The following is a 19,491-nucleotide window of genomic DNA, read 5'->3' as shown; positions in this document are numbered from 1 at the left end:
CGTCTACCTATATACTTCTACCATGATAGAATACCAAATGTTTCGTTTGAAGCATGGTAGAATCAAGGAGGTAATCTCATGCAATCATATATTTAAAATTTTTTCAAATATTATTCATTTGACAAAACATTTCATTGTCAAACTTTGTATTTATAAATCCATTGCATGGTAGAAGCATACAGGTAGTCGCATCGACACAGCTGCTTGGACAATGAACTGTCAGACCGATGTTGATATTGAAACTCGTGAATGAAAAATTATTGATATTTGTAAAAATTGTTGAAAAATACATATCATTACAGCCTCCGATTTGCGTCGTATAAGGAAACATATAAAAATAGAATTATTTTTGACATAGCATTTAAAAATTTTTGAGATATCAATGTTCCCAAGCGTTGATGCATCTACCTATATTCTTCTACCATGAATCCATTGTACATACACAAATCAGAGATAGGAACCTGTTTTTATGTAGTGAAATGTGACAAGGTAAATTACAGAAAGCGCAGAGATGGGAATGCCTTTTTGAAATGACCTTACCTTCTTAATTTTACCATGGTTTGAAGTTACAATAATAATTAATCACAATGTCTGGAAACCTATTAAAATTATTGTTTTTTTTTTTTTTTTTTTTTTTTGTAAGTGAGAGTTTCTATGCATTTTGTGTTTAAATAAAACACATACCAATCATAAACACTTTTCTAAATAAATTGCAAATTTACCTGATATTAATATTGTAAATGCTTTCATTCTTAAATTTATTTTCTTTTACTTGGCTATCATTTTACTTTGGATGTCAATGGTTTCACTTGCATCTGCTAGATTTATTTTTTATAATAAATCACAATCTAACGAAGTAATCCTATTATACTCTATTTCTAAAAATGTTGTGGAAAATTTATAGCCTTTATGTTTTTTTTATTCCAAAAATTATAAAAAAAACCTACTTTGAAAATTAAAATTCTTTTGTGGTTAACGAGTATTCCATGAGTATCAAATACCCTACGATAGTCGGTATTTATATCCGCCAATAAAACTATAGTTTTCTCACTCCCACTTATGGAGTTTCGGTATATCCGTCTCGCTCCCTTTTTCATTTTTTTCTCTCATTTTTCTTCGTACAACATCGGAAACTAACGTCAAGTCAAGGCGTTGTCTGTCATCATAATTTTCAAGTAGACTGCATGAAAAATTTTTTTGGAACTAAGTGAAAACATTAAGCAACTTAACGAAATAAAATTAAATTTTTTATTATTTTAAAGTGGTGTTGGAAGAAAACTAAACGATACGAATTTGCAAAAAGTAAAAAGAAAGTATAGGAAAACGAGTGCTGTTGTTCAAATAACACAAAAAGAAGTACATTAAATTTTTGTCAAGAGGAAATTAAGCATATTAAAAAAATGTATGTACGAAAATATGGGTAACAAAAAATCTAGTATGCAATTTCCAAAAATAAGCAATGAGTGCGAATGCTATAGGCCAATACAAAATGGGCATTATTGTTTTTAAAGAAAATTACCAAAACGTTAAGGAATTTTGGGCTTGCATTAAAATGTTGGAAACTTTTTTTTGAAATTTCACGAAGAAGAAAAAAGTGAATTATGATCATGAACGATGATTGAATGCGTTTAAATGTGTGTGTATATATAAAGTGTACGTGTGTGTGTTGTGTTAATAAGAAATTGGAATAAAGCAGCGAAAAAATGAACGACGAACGGAACGAATGAACTGTTGTGTGATGATGATTAAGGTGGAATGTATACGGTTTTACACAATAAGGGTTGTGTGGTGGGGAGTGTACAAGGAAGGGCAGCAAACACATACTACTTCTATTTCTGCTTCTTCTTTGTATTTGCCTGTTTTTTCTCTTCTCCATTCGATTCTTCTACTTCAGCAGCAAAGTCAGCCTGACTGCCAGTCACTAGTACTTGGTGCTGATGATGATGAAGAAAAAAATTCAATTGTATATCAGAAATAAGGAAAAAGCTTCTTGAAAAAAAAGCCAATGTTGTAAAAAAAGAAGAAAACTTTACGAAAAAGTGAATTCTGAGGAAATAAATTTGAAATACTTGTTGATAATTAAGGTACAATAAAAAACAAGAAGAAGAAGAAAAAGGTGGTGGTGTGGACAACTTCGCCTTTGCTGCCTCTAGTACTGACAATTACAACGCAACAACCAATTGAATCGAAAATTTTGTGTCTCTGGTGGCTGATTTTCTGTTACAAAGCACATTAAAACAAAATAAAAGGCAAAACAAAATAGTTTTCTCTTTGTAGCCAACATCTGTCAATTTTGACACTGTGTAATGGGCAAAAACAAAATGTTTTGGGAAAGAGATGTACGCAAAATTTAGAATGTCAAACTACGCACTTGAACGTCATACGTAGAAGACTTCTCTTCTACGTCAACTTTTAACAAGGAGACCAATCACGACAACAATAACAACAACACCGACGTGCTGGCGGAGGAGGAAAAAAACAAATAAGTGATAAACAGTTCTTACTCACCCAAGAAAAACTTAAGCTTATTGAAAGCAAACAAAAAGTTGTTCTTTTCACATTTGTGTCATAAATTCGCGTATTGTAATACTTAAAACGCTTGGTTTCATTGCTATGGGGCTGGCTATTACGGGAGCACAGCCCAGCAGCAGACCACCATATTAATATTGTCATCGTCGTCAATTATTTGCTGTTTTCTTTCTTCTTTCGCTAAAAACGTTAAACTTCCAACCAACCAACCAGCCAGTCAGTCATTCAGGCAGCCAATCACCACCCTCCAAACAAATTGGAATACTTTCCTTTTAAACGCTTAACTACATCTACAGTATGGGCCTTAAAAAAAGCAGTGGGTGTTTAATTTCTTTATATATTAATTCATATGTATCTAGCTAATTATGGAAATTGTCATAAAAAATCATTTCAATAGTCATTTATTGTTAGTTTTACCCTAATTTCTTTTTCTCAATTTGTTACTCATTGTTTTTCTACTTTTTTGTTTTGTTTCCTTTTTCCATCCTAGAACCAATGACGACGATTCGTAAAAAGTTGGTTATTGTTGGCGATGGTGCCTGCGGTAAAACTTGTCTGCTGATTGTCTTTAGCAAAGATCAGTTCCCTGAAGTGTATGTGCCCACTGTTTTTGAAAATTATGTGGCCGACATTGAAGTCGATGGTAAACAGGTAAGTCCGTCATATGATAGATATTTTTTTAAGCCAAGCTGTTGCTTTCCGGCGACAGCTACGACTAGTCAAATACACCCAAAAATAAACCTAACCTCAATTATATATTTCTGGTTTGCACAAAACGAATTCGTTGTTAAAATATTTCAATTAATAGGTCGTCATCATCGTTTGTTTTCATCTGAAATATTTATTTGCCTTTGTTTTGATTTCCAATAAATTTCGGGATTTTTTCTTTATTGTTAAAATACTTTTGCACTGCTATAAATTGTTCTACTTATTCGTTTGTTGTGTTTCGAATGTAGGTACGTGATTTTTTGCTTTACAATTTTGTGAGAATTTCTTTCAGTTGTCAAATGAAATGTGCCAGATCTCTTTTTGTTTGTTGGCACATGCCTCACTTTAGTGTAGAGTAGATTGTTTTACATTGTTATTGTTACTTTCTTGCTAATTATTTGCATCCTTCGATATTCTGTGAATATTAGACAAGAGAGAACCCAAAATGTCACCTATTGAAGTCATATAAAAATTTGTATTCAACAATTGGGTATGTTCAGTGAGGGTCAAAGAAAAATTGCTCTCAGTCGCCAAATGAAATGTGTCAGATCTCCGTTTGTTTAGTCATGTCTCGAAAAATTAATTTAGTAGATTGCCTTTCATTGTGGTTTATTGTGAGTATATTTAGATATTCTGGTTATATTATTAAAAACTTGGGAGCCAAATAAATATTTGGCAACAAGGAATTGCATTCTATTTAACTTTAGAGCTTTCCAGCAGGTGTGTTTAAAAGGGAAAGCCGGGGAATAAATTCTCTTAGTTGTCAAAAAATGCGCCAAATTTTAATATGCCCAGCATCTAAAGTTCAGATGATTTTGTTACAATTTCTCACCACATCTGAATAATATTCTATTGAAGTTTTAAATCATAGGAACACATTAAAGAACAAGTTTGATTAATTCCAATTTTGTAAAAACAATTTGTAACTATAGCCTCAATTCAGTATACCATTTAATACGGATTTCTCAATAAAATGTGAATCCATGAATTGGTATGTAGCTACGAAAAGGTTCGTATTTAAATTAATCAAAAATAGAACAGTGTTGGCATGTTTGTTTGGGATACCGTAGTATTTTGTTGTTGCAAAAATCGTCAGGCTTAATCCCATTATTATTGTTGTTTTTATAAAACAACATTTGTTTATTAGTGGAGAACGATGGTAATGTTTACCAGGGGGTAAAGCAGGGAATACCTAGGATTCGGAAGGAGCCACCAATCCTCATAAGTTCCCTTGTTTTTCGCCTGGGATATTCACTCTAGAAGTTATTTAAAATAATTCTTATGACAAAAAAACTTTTTTACCCAAGTGACGAGATCGTAAGCTCAATAGAAGAGGAACCAAAGAATTATATAAAACTAAAATTCTTTTGGAAAATCTTCTAAATCTTACAATTGCACTATAAACATCAATGAATCAAAAATATATATTTTAGATGATTTGTGGATAATGGGGAGGGGCCTAAAGTTTTACGCACGCAAAAATGCTATTGTCTATGGTTAGAAACTATTTCTCCCAAAGGCCTCAGAATAATAGCACAGAGCCATGGAGTAGATTATCCTTGATTAAAAATACCGAAAATATCATTTCTTACGAAACATTAATAATTAAAGATCTAAAAGCTTTTGAGTTTGAAAACCAGTGGACCTAAGAAAGAAATGAAATTATTAATCCCACAATTTGGAAACATTGATAGAAGACTTAATCATATTTTCATCCTTGGACGTAACCCACCATAAGATGGAGGATATGTTAATTGTGTTATTCCAATGTTCTTCCTTTTGTCGATAGCAATTTCTTTTCTTGTCAAAGTTTTGCTCAATAGTTCAGCAACATCTCAGGGTTTTATTGGAATTCCATCCACCATGTAGCAAATGATATAGATTTTCACATAATAATTCCGCTCAATTTACAGTATTTAATAGTTTTCAGATAGACTTATTTCTGAAAAGATTTCTAAGGGTTACTTCCATTCTCAATACATAATTCTGAATAATAAACTATCTTCCACCAAGACTTCTCAAAAGCCACCGCTAAGGCGAGAGCTATCTCGTACAGACTTTTGTAGAGGGTTTATCTAATGTTTTTTTTCGTGCCGAAAAAATTGGTAGCTTTCAACAGCAAATACCTCAAATAGATCGCGCTACATATTTTTTTTTCTACTATCACCAAAATTCTTTAATTTTATTTTCCAAGTTTAAAAAAAGTAGGATCTGCACAAATTGTCCTAAATTGTCATATCCAAAAAGCGCCTATTTTCATCCTGCAAATACCTATAATCTTCCACATTCATCGCAATTTCCATTCTTCGTATTTATTATTCCCCTAAATGGAAAATAAAACTTCGACTGGAAGTGAAAATCAGAGTTCACATATTTTGGGCCATATGTCCTCATATCTTTTCATCGGGCGGCTACAAAATTGATAAACAAGAAACGTTACTATCTGTGGGCATTTCTAAGAAATACCCGTTGGTTCAGATGAAGACACATTTGTTGATGGTGGAGGATGACGACGGACGTACGGATGATTTGTTCTTGGCAAATATTCCAATTATCGATTTTGCTTCTTTAAATAATTATACAAAGAAGGAACCCCTGACGAACAATAAAACCGAACAATGCATTATTTAAAAATTCAATTTGTTATAAATTGACGACTGTTGTGAACATAAGAACGTCTGTCCAATCAACCTATCCAAAGCTATACAACAAAAGCAAAACACACACAAAAAATATATTCAAAAAGGAGCAAACAAAAAGATGTTGGATGATGGAGATGATGATGAAAACAAATTGAAATTAAAAAACAAAATGATACAAATACAAACATACGAACGCCCAAAAAGACATCACAACAGCAGATACACTAGCAGCAGGCATAGTCATAATCATAGCCAGCCAGCAGCCACCACAAACGACGACGACGAGGTTCGTCGTCTGAGCCAGTCCAAAGAGTCATATGAAAGCACTTTTAATTCAAATAAATATACAAACAAAAATGAAAAAGAAATAATAATAACAAATGCGGCGGCGACAACAACGGCAACGGCGATGGCGGCGGGAGAAGTCTATATAAAACAACAAATTCAAATGACAAAAGGAGGAACCGAGCGAACGGCCAACCAACAACCGGCCAGACGACAAGCAGCGTAGGGAGAATAAAGATATGCGCAGACAACTTTATATTCAAATGCGATTGTTGGAAAAAAAGAAGAGACCGAATAAATACTAATAAAAACAATACACAAAATAAACGAGTCATTGAAGAGATCACGCGAACGAAGAGATACTGCAATCAAGAGTGATATATGGGCCAGAAGGAGAAGGTGGACTAGGTTCATGTAATACAAAGATTGGGGCCAAATTATTTGGGTAATGAGGTCCATGGGATTTTTTTATTGTAACTGAATTGTGCCTAGCTGCTTCTAGGACCCTAAACGAAGCACTAAAATTTCTCATTTGGATAATTAGGCTTTATAAATATTGAGGAGAGATACACACTGACTTCATCCTACGATATATTAATTTCTTTGCCGAAATGCTTCAGAAAAAATCACTTTATTTATGGACGTAGGTAGAACTTGTCATCAAGGGGGCGCAACACATCCGTGTTTTAATTAGAACGTAGAACACAAAGCTTGTGGTTATGTTTGAACTTTTGAAGGATGTGTAAATGCTGGACGTATATCGTTTTTTGATTTCAAAGGGAAATATAGCACATTTATTATAGTTGTGGTTGAACTTTTTTTTACCGAGAAAACCTGCTCTTCAATGGTGTTTGGAAGGTTAGGGACGGAAGTTCATGTGAAATAGATACACATTTGTAGATTGGGTGTTCCAAATATGGGTTATTTTTGGTCATTTTTCAGTTATAGATGTGATTTGATTTGGCACCGTGTGGGCGTGGTTGTCTCCATGATTCCCACTATAACAACCAAGCCAGCACTGAAACAAAAGCATGTGGTTATGCTGACATATCAAAAGAAAATGGTCCGATGCAATTCCCCCGACGACATTCTGACAGGACTGAATACCACTTATTTTTACATTTTAAATGTATAAACAATTACTTAAAATGTGCAATTTCCGAGAGGGTACCCGGCCCTTCTCTGCGTATGACCCTGAGTTCTCTGACACAACGGTTGGGGAATTCTCTGAATTAATGGCAACCCTACCCGGATTTAATAAATTTGAGGTGTTCAGAGGATATAAAATCCAAGGCCTGGTGAGATTATATTTTCTTGGCGACCTGTGGCTCTCCTTATGCAGATGTGAATATTCTAACTTTCCGTTTAATTTGATCTGTCAGTACTGATTTGCTTATTACCTGAAATCTTCTGAATCAGAGCATGTTGCCTTCCCAGCGGATTTGTAATCCTGATTTTTATAGAGAGTTATACACATCAGGCGCCTGTATCTAGGCAGTTCCCATTTGATGATATGTATTTTCGTCAGAATTGCTAGCCTAAAGCCTAGGTCAACTATCATAATAGTTCGATAGTAATGCTATCCCTCACACTCCTGTTCCACCCCTTCCTCAGTACAAAGGAACCATATCATTATTATAGACTTCAGATTCCCATTAAGCTTGGTTTTCTGTACTGCTGCGTCCGATTATTTTAGGCAGAGGCCTAAAAGTTAAAAAGCTGTATGTTCGGCCGGGCCGAACTTTGAATACGCTCTACCAAAGAATTTTGAATTTTTCAAAAAATAAATTCCGTTAAAAATTCTGTTCTAAAATCGTCAAAATACCGTTTATGGGGAGGTACTGATATATTGGGCCTATACGAAGACCGGGACCTCCACTGACAAATTACTGTCATAGGCTTTTGTATCCATTACGAACTTCAAATACCAAATTTGAAATAATTCCGGTGAATAATGTCGCTAAAATCATCAAAATATCGAATATAGAGAGGTACCGTTATATGGGGGCTATACGAAGACGTGGACTTGCACAGACAATTTTCTGTCTTAGGCTGTAGTATCCACAATTCCGGAGAATAATGTCGCTAAAATCAACAACCATTATATGGGGACTGAATGAAAACGTGGACCTACATGGGCCATTTACGAACTTAACCTGCCTACTGGCAAAATAAACATGCATGCAACATTTTAGCCTTCTATCTCAATTCGTTCGAAAGATAGCGTGATTACAATAGACAGACAGGCGGATATCGCTAAATCGACTTAGAATTTTACGCTGATCAAGAATATATATACTTTGTTGGGTCTGACATGAGTATTTCGAGGAGTTGCAAACGAAATGACAAAGTTAATATACCCCCCATAGTATGGTGGAGAGTATAAAAAATATTCATTCCAAGACTTTTATAGTTTGGAAAATTCCTTGAATTATCTTTTTGAAACGATCCTATTTCCAAATATTTTAGAATGAATTACAATGAAATCCTGAAATATATATGAAAAAATTAACAAATTACAAAATATTTCAAAACTTTATCCCTTTCCCATGACGATCAACCTCGAAACACTTTCCATTATCTCTTAATACTAAACATTTTTTGCTTTGCTAAACTTCTTAGCCCACTATCACCATGTCAACCTCCTACTCCCTCCCCCTCTCGAATGATGATAATAATGTTGATATTTTTTATATCATTATTTACATTTGAGTCATAATGAATTCCACAAAAAAATCCATGTTATCTCCAACGGAGGCATGTATGTACGAAGTATGTGAAGTAATGAAAGTATACCTTGCTCTTCACTACTTGCAAACACCCCAACCACCTTTCGCCTTGTAACTATATCACATGAATAACAACATAGATGGGAGGATTGGCAAACAATCAGAAAGGGGTAGAGGGAGGAGTTAGTAAAGCAAGAGATGATCACATAGTACAGTTATTTTCAGAGGGGTTATGTTTGCAAAATCAATAGTTATTGTTTAATACAAGCGGAGTGATGTTATAACGTTATATGATCGTCTAGAGGGGGAAAGAATTGATACGGAATAAAGTAGATAGGTTGTGGAGGTTAAGAGGAAGCAACAATATATGTATTGAAATAATATTGATGCTTTTTGTAAAATGACTAATATTGTACAAACCAATAGGTGCGCAGCATTAATGGGTTTTAATTAGAGATGTATTTGTGGCCTATTAATCAAATTGGGTTTTTCCAATACATGTTATTTTAGTCCATTCAGAATTTCAATAATTTCGATGTATACGGGATTTTTTTCACGGAAATTTATTACCTGCACAGGAAGAGTACTCAACTGCACTCTTAAAGTCCACAGTGTGTTAGGGTACTTGCTGTCTTAGTCATAACATTTTATTCGGTATAAAATCGCTGCTAATCGTTTCAATTGAATAGCGATAAATAAATAAATAGAATTATACAGAAATGGATGTATCATGTTTGTATTCTGAGAGATAACAAAATGGGAAGAAATCATTTTCCTTCCAAATTTTCTTGGAACAAGATTTCAGCCCCTAGGTGTTGTAAAATTGTCCTTCATTCATTTAATGATTGGGGTGTGGAAATTTACTTTTTTTCGTCGTTTTCAACAATAGGACTAAGATATCTTTCTCTAATACAAAATGATGGGTAGTAACATGGACAAATTAAAATATAGACAACGAAATGCTCTCACCGTTTATCTTCCAAAAAATGGGATCAGCAGATGTCGTTTATATCATTTCAGGGATTTGAGTGGGAATATTGAAGTCACTCAATTCTTATATGTTAAAAAATAACAAAAGCTGTAGGATATTTATCATTTGAAAATTGTTTCTTAATAAAATAAATGTGAAAAGTACGTGATGACCTCGAAAAATTCCGGAATAATCAAGTGAAATTGACTATGCAAAACATGATGAGAGTCACCAGGATAAAAAAGACAAAACTAACTTTTCGTTGTCTATATCTTCATTTGGCTATGGTATAATGCAATATATGAGGGAAGTGTTGAAAAGTCCCTCATGTGAGGATTATTGTTCTAAGATTGTTAGACCTTAAATAAAACTATAGACAAATTTCTTTAGTAAATCTTGGGCGTAATAGTTTTTGTCTATAGTTTTATTTTTAATATATTGCATCTAGTCATTTATTGCCGCATTTTACATCCCCAAAACACCTCATCTTTATAAACCACAGGAATGTTAAATGTCCTGCAATTCAGAGAGTTCCTGTCCACCACTACAGATATTGGTGGGGTAGAATCATCCGAAGTCAGGGTCACATGCAGAGACCCTTCCTTTCCTTCGAAATTAGGTATTTTCTGTTAATTTGTTTTTTTTTTTTTTTTTTGTAAATTTGAAATATTCAGCACACCTGAAATAATGTGGGAAACGATAAATTGTAAGCTGCGCCTAAATTGCCCTCGAACATCTCGAGAAAAGGATGAAACAAACTCTATCACTCTTAACCTCATTACTGGGACTGATAGAAGAATCGCGCCAGTGATTTTTGCAGTTATGCCACTGAGCGCACCAAAAGTGACAGGGCGAAGCGAAGACATCGAAAAGGTCGATATATCCACAACTCTTAAGATCTCTGTGGTATCCACACACTCTATGTATGGAGAACATATGTATATGGTTTGACTTGTATCCGATTTGATCCAAACTACGTACATCGTAATATCGTCATCAAACTTAGATCGAGTTCGGAGATGGGCAATTTCGGTTCACTCCTTCTGGTTCATCCCCCACAACATTTTCGATCGAAATTTGGCCGCAGACCTTGAACATTCATTCCAATAGGACCTAGCACCACCCCACTCGTCACACGCCGCCAAGAATGGTTACAAAATGAGGTTCCTGGCTTCATATTCAGCTCACAATGGCCACCAAAATCTCCGGATAACAATCCGTTGGACTATTGTGTGTGGAGTATTTTGGAAAGCAAGGTTGGCACTAAAAAAACCCAAGGTGTCGATCACCTCAAGCAAGCGTTTCGCCGGGAATTGGCCAAAATATCGCAGAGCAAAATTCGTACAGCGTGTGACGGTTCCGTTGGCTGTTTGAAGGTAACCAAAGGTAACCAATTCGAACAAATCCAAAGTTATTCTACAATTTGATGCTATTTCCGACATTTTTTACTTTCATTCAATAAAATTTAAAAAAATGTATATATATAATCAAAAAGTGGCTGAGGGTAAAATACTTTTGGCAAAATCGACTGATTTGCCGAGCACGAACAAGGGTTAAAAAATATACATATTTTGCCCCATCTGAGCCTTTATTGTATCTAATCAGTTTAGAAAAAAGCTAAATTCGATTTAATTAGACACTTTGTTGAAGTACTCTATCACCCCCGCGCCTCCCCCGTGGCGATAAATATTACTCTACACTACTAGATAGGAACAGTTCATATGTTTGCCTTATCACTGAGTTTTGTTGTTTTCGCAAACATTTCCTATGGCAACATTTATGACGACATTCGTCTCGTGGATGGATATGGTCTAGAAGTGGCGTGTTTTAAAATACTGAATATAATACTGAAATATTGCATGAAATCAGCAAAGTTATTAATTTGTCATTTGTCTCACTTCAACAACTACCAATTGGCTGCTTAAGTCCGTCAAAGGCAAAGGTTTTTTGTTGGTTCCTCATGGCTATTTTTAGAATTACAAGTAAGAAATGATTTCGAAGTTTTCTGGCGTTGTTGTTGGTGTTGCTGTTGCTGTTTTATCGCTTCCTCACCTCTTTTTGTGTGTGTGGATAGATGAAATTAAAAAATTCCCCCTAAATGAAATTATGTTTTTTTGCATTTTATTCTTTTTCATATTTTTATTTTGATAAGATTGTAATTAGGTATATTTTTTTCCACAATTGGAGTAGGTCTTGTGATAAGAAGTAAAGAAAGTGGGGACATAGTCTTATTTTGCTTCCAGTTCAGTTGCCTTTTTAAGAAACTGTTAAAATTATTTAAAAAAGTGGGCTACAATATTTTGCTCCCATCGCCGCTCCCCCTTGCTGCCATTTTCGTTGGGTTTCTGAGTTGCTGTTTTTATTTTCATTTTTGTTTTGGCAAAAATATTCCCCTAATCCCTCTCCCTCGTAGCCCAATGGAATTCTATTCTCTATCTTCTTGTTTTTGCTGTTGCTGTTGTTCGCCGTCATTGTTTGCTATTAGCAGACAGCACAACGTCGGAACAGACACACACACGCCAAGAATAAAACCAGCATTAACAGTCGCTGCTGCTTATTGTTGGGTGCTGCTGCCACTGCTGGCTGACGTTATTGTCGACAACAACAGTGACGATGATTAATAATTATGGTATTTCCTCTTTTAATTGGCCATTATTCCAGAAATATACCATAGACATGGTGGAAAAGAAATTGGCGGTGGGGTGGTGGAGGTCGCTCGGAGGGGAAAATATTATTGAAGCTTAACCGCCCTACAAATTGCTCTAGTAGATCTGTTTTACTTTTTTTTTAATTATTTCCATATATTGTTTATTTTTTTGTTTTGTTTATTGTTTACACGTCACATACAGTAATACCAAGTAACAATTTGTTTTTGTTCGCTCTCTCTCTCTCTCTCGGTGTGTGTCTGTCTTTCTTGCCTTATCTCCGTTTAGTGGTCTGCTGGTTCATTGGTTTTCATTATCAAACAAAATAAATAGGTATATGAAGAAATCAATTAATAAAACAAAAGCCTTTATTCCTAGCCCTAGATTGATATCAATATCCAAGCTAAATGTGTCCATGGCATGAGATTTACAAGTTTGACCCACACACACACGCACACACAAGGCAATTTGAGTCAATTAAATTTGCTGGAAAATATACTTTTTGATAACTTTTTTGTGGTGTATTTGACTAGACTTTGGGTCTGTTTCTCTAGGACGATACGAAAATGAATTCAAAAGAAAAAAAAAAAAAAAAAAAACAAATTCCAGCCAAAAGTTATTTTTTAAAATAAATAAAAATCTAACATTTGTTTTACTTTCGAGTTCACTTTTGAATCGCCTTTAATTTCGATTTGTTATAAATATTATTAACTTATATATTTTTCTATAAATTTCAGGTTGAATTGGCCTTATGGGATACAGCTGGTCAAGAAGATTATGACAGACTTCGTCCACTCAGTTATCCCGACACAGATGTTATATTAATGTGTTTCTCAGTGGATTCACCCGATTCGCTAGAGAATATTCCTGAAAAATGGACCCCAGAGGTAAGAATTGCCAAACATGAACTAGGCATTGGAAGACCCTTTGAAAATATGCATGAAAATATCCACAGTAGACAGAGCCTCTAAGTCCGTCTACTCTACAATATACAGCCTATACAGTAGGCGTCCTCAGTACCTACAATACCTTTAAAGGTTGTGGAAACCTTTTTTTGTAGAACACCTATGTTAGAGAAGACTTTGGGAAAGTTTTTGTTCTATAGAAGACCTTAAGAAGATTATCCATCTTGCAGGAGACCTGTTCTAAAAAGAAATTTTATTCTATAGAGCACCTTTAAAAGTATTTCCATCCTATAGTACACTATAAGGTGTTGAAACTTATAGACCTTAAGAAGGGCTTTGTGTTCTTTTGAAGAATCCATCCTAGAATGGACCTTTAAAAGGTTTCTTTATACAAAACATTTAGAAGATGAGAACTCTAACTTACAGAAAAGCATTTTATTAAAAACCTTTTTTTATAGAACACCTATGTGAGAGAAGACTTTGGGAAGGTTTTTGTTCTAAAAGAAGATTCTCCATTTTGCAGGTGACCTGATCTGAAAAGAACTTTTATTGTATAGAGCACCTTTAGAAGCCCCATCATCCTATAGTACACTATAAGAAATTTCTCAAACATAGCCCTTTTTCTTGGTTTAGAAAAAGGCATCGTAGAATTGACCTTTAAGAGGTTTCTTTATATAGAAGACCTTTAGAAGATAGGAAATCTAACATACTGGAAACCATTCTATAGAAAAACTATCTTACAGAAACCCTATCATACAGAAGGTTTCTGTTCTCTAGAAGGCATTAAGAAATTTCTCTATATTGCTGGAGACCTAGAAGGTCTTTTGATCTGTAAATAAATTTTAAAGTGCCTTCAAATTATAGTCCTAGATTGCCTCAAGGCCTCTATTCTATAGAATTAATTTAAAGGCTAATCTGCCTTATAGAAGGCCTTTGGGAAACCTTCTTTCCTATGAAAGACCTGTCCAACGCCTTTTAGAAAACCAATTTCTACCGAAAGTCTTTAAAAGAACTTGTACTAGAAAAGGTCTAATGAAGACCCCTTTGTCCATAGAAGACGTTTAGAAGGACTTTTCAGAATATAAGACATTAAGAATGCTTTCTAGCTATAGATGAACCCAAGAAGAATTTCAGAAGGCTTCAGAAAACCTTTCCATCGGAAGACATTTAGAAGAACTTTTGTCCCATTAAAATTCCTAAGAAGACCTTTTATTTTATGGAAGGCATAAGATGCAAGACCTTCTGAAGGCTCTTTTTGAGTATAAGACTTCAAGAGAATCTTCTAGCTATAGGTAAACTAAAGAAGGCCTTCAGAAGGTTTTCTATTCAAACAAGACCTTTGCAAGATCTTTCATATATAGAAGACTCTGAGAAGTTCTATCTATAGAAAATTTAAAGAAGCCATTCCAAACATGACATTCAGTTCTATGAAATATCAAAGGGATCTCCCAGTTACAGAATACAATTAAAAAATTGTCTATCTCACAGAGGGCATTTTTAAGATTTTCCATCCCTAGAAGAAAATTTTTAGGCCTTCCATCTCCGGAAGACCTTTGAAATATCATATATCTTAAAGCCCCTCTTCTTTAAGTTTCCTCATTAAACCCTTTAATTTTTTATTACAGGTCAAGCATTTTTGTCCAAATGTTCCCATTATTTTGGTGGGTAACAAAAAAGATTTGAGAAACGATCCCAATACAATTCGGGTAAGTACTTTGGAAATTCAATTCCTTTTTAATTTTCTTAAAATAATTTTTCATTTGTTTCTTTCTAAAATAGGATCTTGCAAAAATGAAGCAGGAACCTGTTAAGCCACAAGAAGGTCGTGCTATGGCTGAAAAAATTAATGCCTTTGCTTATTTAGAATGTTCGGCCAAGTCCAAGGAGGGTGTTAGAGAAGTGTTTGAAACCGCCACTAAAGCTGCATTGCAAGTCAAAAAGAGGAAGAGGACCAAATGTAATTTGCTCTAAAAGAGTTCTACTTCATTTAAAACAACAACAACTACAGCAACAACAACAACCATACTTTTTTAATAAAAACAAAATCAACAACAAACAAGAACATACAATTTTACTTCTACAACAACAACAAACAATAAAAATACACACAAACACCTACAAGAAAAGAAACAAAAACAGCACATTTTTACTTCAAAAACAAAAAAGAGACAAAAAAACATCCTCCTGGAATGGAAATTATTGAAGAAAAAAGTAAACTTGATTGAATGCAAAACAAAAAACACAAAAATCACAAGGTTTTTATACGTTCCACCTCCACTCCTCCTCCTCCAACAAAAACACAATCTCACTCACAGCAGCAAGAAGAAGAAAAATCGCAATTCGCTAAAAAGGAGAAGTAAAACAAAACTTTTTTCAGTCAAAAAAGAAATGGAAATCACACTCACACCCGATTTAACACAGCAAGAACAACAACTATTAAAGAAAAGAGGAAGAAGAAGAAACAAAAAAGTGTTAATTTTTTTGTTTTTCTTTTTTTTTACGTTAATGTTTTCGTAAATAATTTATATATATAATTTTTTGAAATTTACATTTTATATATATACATAATAATATCTAGTTTATGTGGTTTATTAATAATTTTTTTGCTTTTATTTAAAAAAACACACACACACAAACAAAACATAAATTAAATATTTTAAAGATTTTTTTTAAATTATATTTAAGTTGATAAAGAAAGAAAGATAAATTAATTAATATTGGGGGTTCTTGTTTAATCGAAAAAGCATGATCATATTTTTTACAATAACAATTAGAATACAGTTTTTTTTTAATTACAAAATGAAACAGAACAAAAAAGAATTAAGTTTTGAAGCCAGCAAACAATATGAAGTGAGAGAAAATGAATATGAAGCAGCCTTATCTGTTCCCAGACCTCAAATCAATGGGGAGAATTTTCGATCTCTTTCCTTGTCGTACTACTGTTTTCCTCTGTATTTATAATAGCTATAATGAATGAAAAGGAAAACTTGGAATATATCCTGAGAAATACATGAAATTCTTTGTGTAGCCGAAGAAAAAATTCCATAAACCACCATATAATTCACTATGTGACATAGACAAGTTGACTTCCTAGAGAACAATTTGTTATTAGGAAATCTATGCAAAAACTATGCCATTGACTTATGTCAAAGGCTATTTTATATTCAGAATAGATTTTCTATAAAGAATATAACAATTCCAGTATTGATCTAATGAAGAGAACAGTTGGAATAATTCGTTCAGCACTAAACAAATGTTCGACTGGATATTTACAAAATGGTCACTTTCAATGACTTGAGTCAAATTAAGTTAATACAGATCTTGAATTTCTACAGTAATTCGAACACTGACGTATATAATTCACATTGTAGAAGAATCGATATAGTTTGTATTCCATCAATTTGAATTTATGAACGTAATTATGTTGGCAATTACAAAATATTAAAATTTTAATACTGCCCCCTCTATACAAAGAAAGATCCATGGAGTGGCTTTTTTGCCCTTGAGTACTTTCTGAAAAACCAACTTTCCCATCTGAAATTCCATGATTTATTCAATACCTTTGGCGATGTAGACATTCTTGCATTTATTCTTATCATTATTTTTTGTTATATGTCCAGATTTTAATTATTTATGCATAAAAAGTAAAACCTTTGCGCACATATCAGGAAGAGGGGGTCGAACATTCTTTCGTTACCTATCCTTGGGAAAATTTAAACCAAATTAAAATTTTTGAGGGAGTACCGAGGCAAGTGGAAAACATAAATTGTGCCAAATCCTTAGTTGTGAGAACCCCAAATTATTTCAATTAAGAAGTGTGTATACTTTGAATTATTGGAATATAAAAGGGAATTCCAATCAATTTTCCTTATATGAAGGATCTTAGGTATGCGATCCCCAAATTGTTTCAATTAAGAAGTGGATATTCTTTGAGTTATTGAATTTTTCGAAGTGAAGTTGTCTTTTCCTTTAACGAAGTAATAGACAACTCTCTGGGTTTTAAGTTATCAAATCCGACTTCCAGTTGAAATGGTGGGAATTTGCATTTATGAGGCCTTGGAAACATGGATTGTTACGAATTTGGATTTCGGTTTATGGAAATATTGGATTTTTCTATATACCTTAAATATATAATAACATAATTTAAACCTGAAAAATAGTCTTAGCAAACAGAATTAGTTTCCAGTCCCAACTGAAATCCATGATCTATTTATTCCTTTTTCACCAATATTTCTCTGGACTTGTAACTTTGCTTCGTATTGTTGTTCAATAACATCTCAAGAAGAACTTCAAAACTTTTTTTTTTCAAAACTTGGACATAATAGGTGCGTCTGGTTACTTATTCCAGCAGGATTTGTCCAGCAACTTCTTTCTGAGGGAGTAAGGTAGTTTTATTCTCTTTTGCAAGAAAAAGACGAAAAGTAAACAGACGGTATTCCTGCAGAAGCTAGCAACTAATCAGCTGATTTGTCAAGACATCACCAATTTGGTCCCCATTAAAAGAATAAAAAGAAATAAACAAGTTTTATAAATAAAAAGGAAATTAGCAATTAAATAAAAATATGAGCAATAAAAAAAAGATTTTATGTGTTCCCCGGAATCCTTTAAACGTGTTGCTAATGGCGTTTGTCTAAAAACGTTGGAAATAGTCTTTTATTTTCTTCTTGCATATTAATATTTATGTTTTTTCACATTTTGTAAAGTTGTTCTCCAAAAACTGCTGATTCCAAATAAAATATTCAAATTGAAAGCGCAAAAAGGAAATAAACAAACAGTAAAAACATCTGAGTGAATGTCGTTGAATGAGAAGAAGAAGAAGAGTTGCAAGTGATTGCAAGAAGACATTTGTCTAGCAAGAATTTGCAAACTCTCACTGAAAGAACTGTCAAAATTTATCTCTCTAACCGCTCTCTTATGCAGAACTTTCGGGTTAACAGACAAACAAATTGTAACAATTGTTATACATTTTAGGGTAACCAGACACACCTAATGTAGTTCCACAAAAACAAAGGCAAAAAAGTCTCACTAAATAAGGAAAGAAATAACAGACAGACTCACACAAACACACAATGTAACTATTATCGCGAAAAAAGAAAATATTCAAAATATATATATATATATATTTTTTTTTTTCAAATGTGTGTTGCACTATTTTCTCCTATAAAATAAACACATAAAGAAGATGAACAAGAAACGTATACAAAAAAAAAAGCTGATATTTTATTACAAACAAAGAAGAAAACTCTATCAAACAAAACAAAAAGAAACCGCCAATTTAAAATGTATAAAAATGAACTTAACAATTACCACAAACTAAATGCATTCATATATATATATTTTTTCTTAAAAAATAATACAATACCAAAACAACAAAATAATACAAAAACAACAACTCGTAAAACCAAAAAATGAAAATCACTTAAACACAACTTTTTTCTTAAACCAGAAATCCTTTGTAAAAAAAACAAACAAACAAGCGAAAAACAAATATTAAGAGAAACCCCCATCTTCATTCAAAAACACCTCAAAATTTATATAAAAATAAATATGATACATAATAATTATAATTAAAAAAAAAAAAAACAAATCAACAACAACAAAAAAACCTATTTTATATATAACAAAAGAAAAAAACAAACAAACAAATGGAAATTATATCGCTTTTTTATAAAAAAAAACAACAAAGAAGAAAACAAAAAAATCAAATACAAACAATGTCTCGTTTTTTATTACAAAACTAATGTAGGCGTGTGTATGTGAGAGATGGCACCAACTGAGTAATAATTTCGAATTGGAGCAGTAATTTTTTAAAATAAATGTTAACATTGGTTGCCAATATCCAATATTTTAATGGCACTTTTCAAAAAAAAAAAAAAAAGGAAAAAAATAATAACAAGAAAAAGGTTCAACAATTTTCCATTAAACAATATTTTTTTTTGTAAGCGAACCATTTCCATCCCATATTGATGTAATATAAAGCATAGACATTCTTTGATAAACTAACTACGACAGATTTTGCCATAAATCCCGGATTTGATAAATGGGAATTAGCTTTGTTGTGAGAATCCGAAACACTTT

The 19,491-nt window shown here is 33.1% G+C and overlaps 1 protein-coding gene across 2 annotated transcripts; it reads left to right on the top strand.

The window, feature by feature from the left end:
• Positions 1-1,136: 1,136 nt before the first annotated feature.
• On the top strand, positions 1,137-17,992 carry LOC131801357 (ras-like GTP-binding protein Rho1). Of its 2 annotated transcripts, none has more exons than XM_059119926.1 (5): positions 1,137-1,402; positions 3,020-3,180; positions 13,246-13,395; positions 15,039-15,119; positions 15,193-17,992. In XM_059119926.1, the coding sequence occupies exons 2-5, from the start codon at positions 3,025-3,027 to the stop codon at positions 15,382-15,384; spliced, it is 579 nt and encodes a 192-aa protein (XP_058975909.1). In that variant the 5' UTR covers positions 1,137-1,402; positions 3,020-3,024; the 3' UTR covers positions 15,385-17,992. The 2 variants fall into 2 exon arrangements, with proteins under 2 accessions (XP_058975909.1, XP_058975908.1); XM_059119925.1 differs by lacking the exon at positions 1,137-1,402 and adding an exon at positions 2,298-2,845.
• The last annotated feature ends 1,499 nt before the right edge of the window (positions 17,993-19,491 follow it).

This window comes from Musca domestica, unplaced genomic scaffold (assembly GCF_030504385.1).
Source record: "Musca domestica strain aabys unplaced genomic scaffold, Musca_domestica.polishedcontigs.V.1.1 16, whole genome shotgun sequence".
In the NCBI taxonomy this organism is placed as follows: Eukaryota; Metazoa; Arthropoda; class Insecta; order Diptera; family Muscidae; genus Musca; species Musca domestica.
The sequence above is the reverse complement of the archived record's forward strand: the minus strand, read 5'-3'. Positions and strand labels throughout refer to the sequence as shown.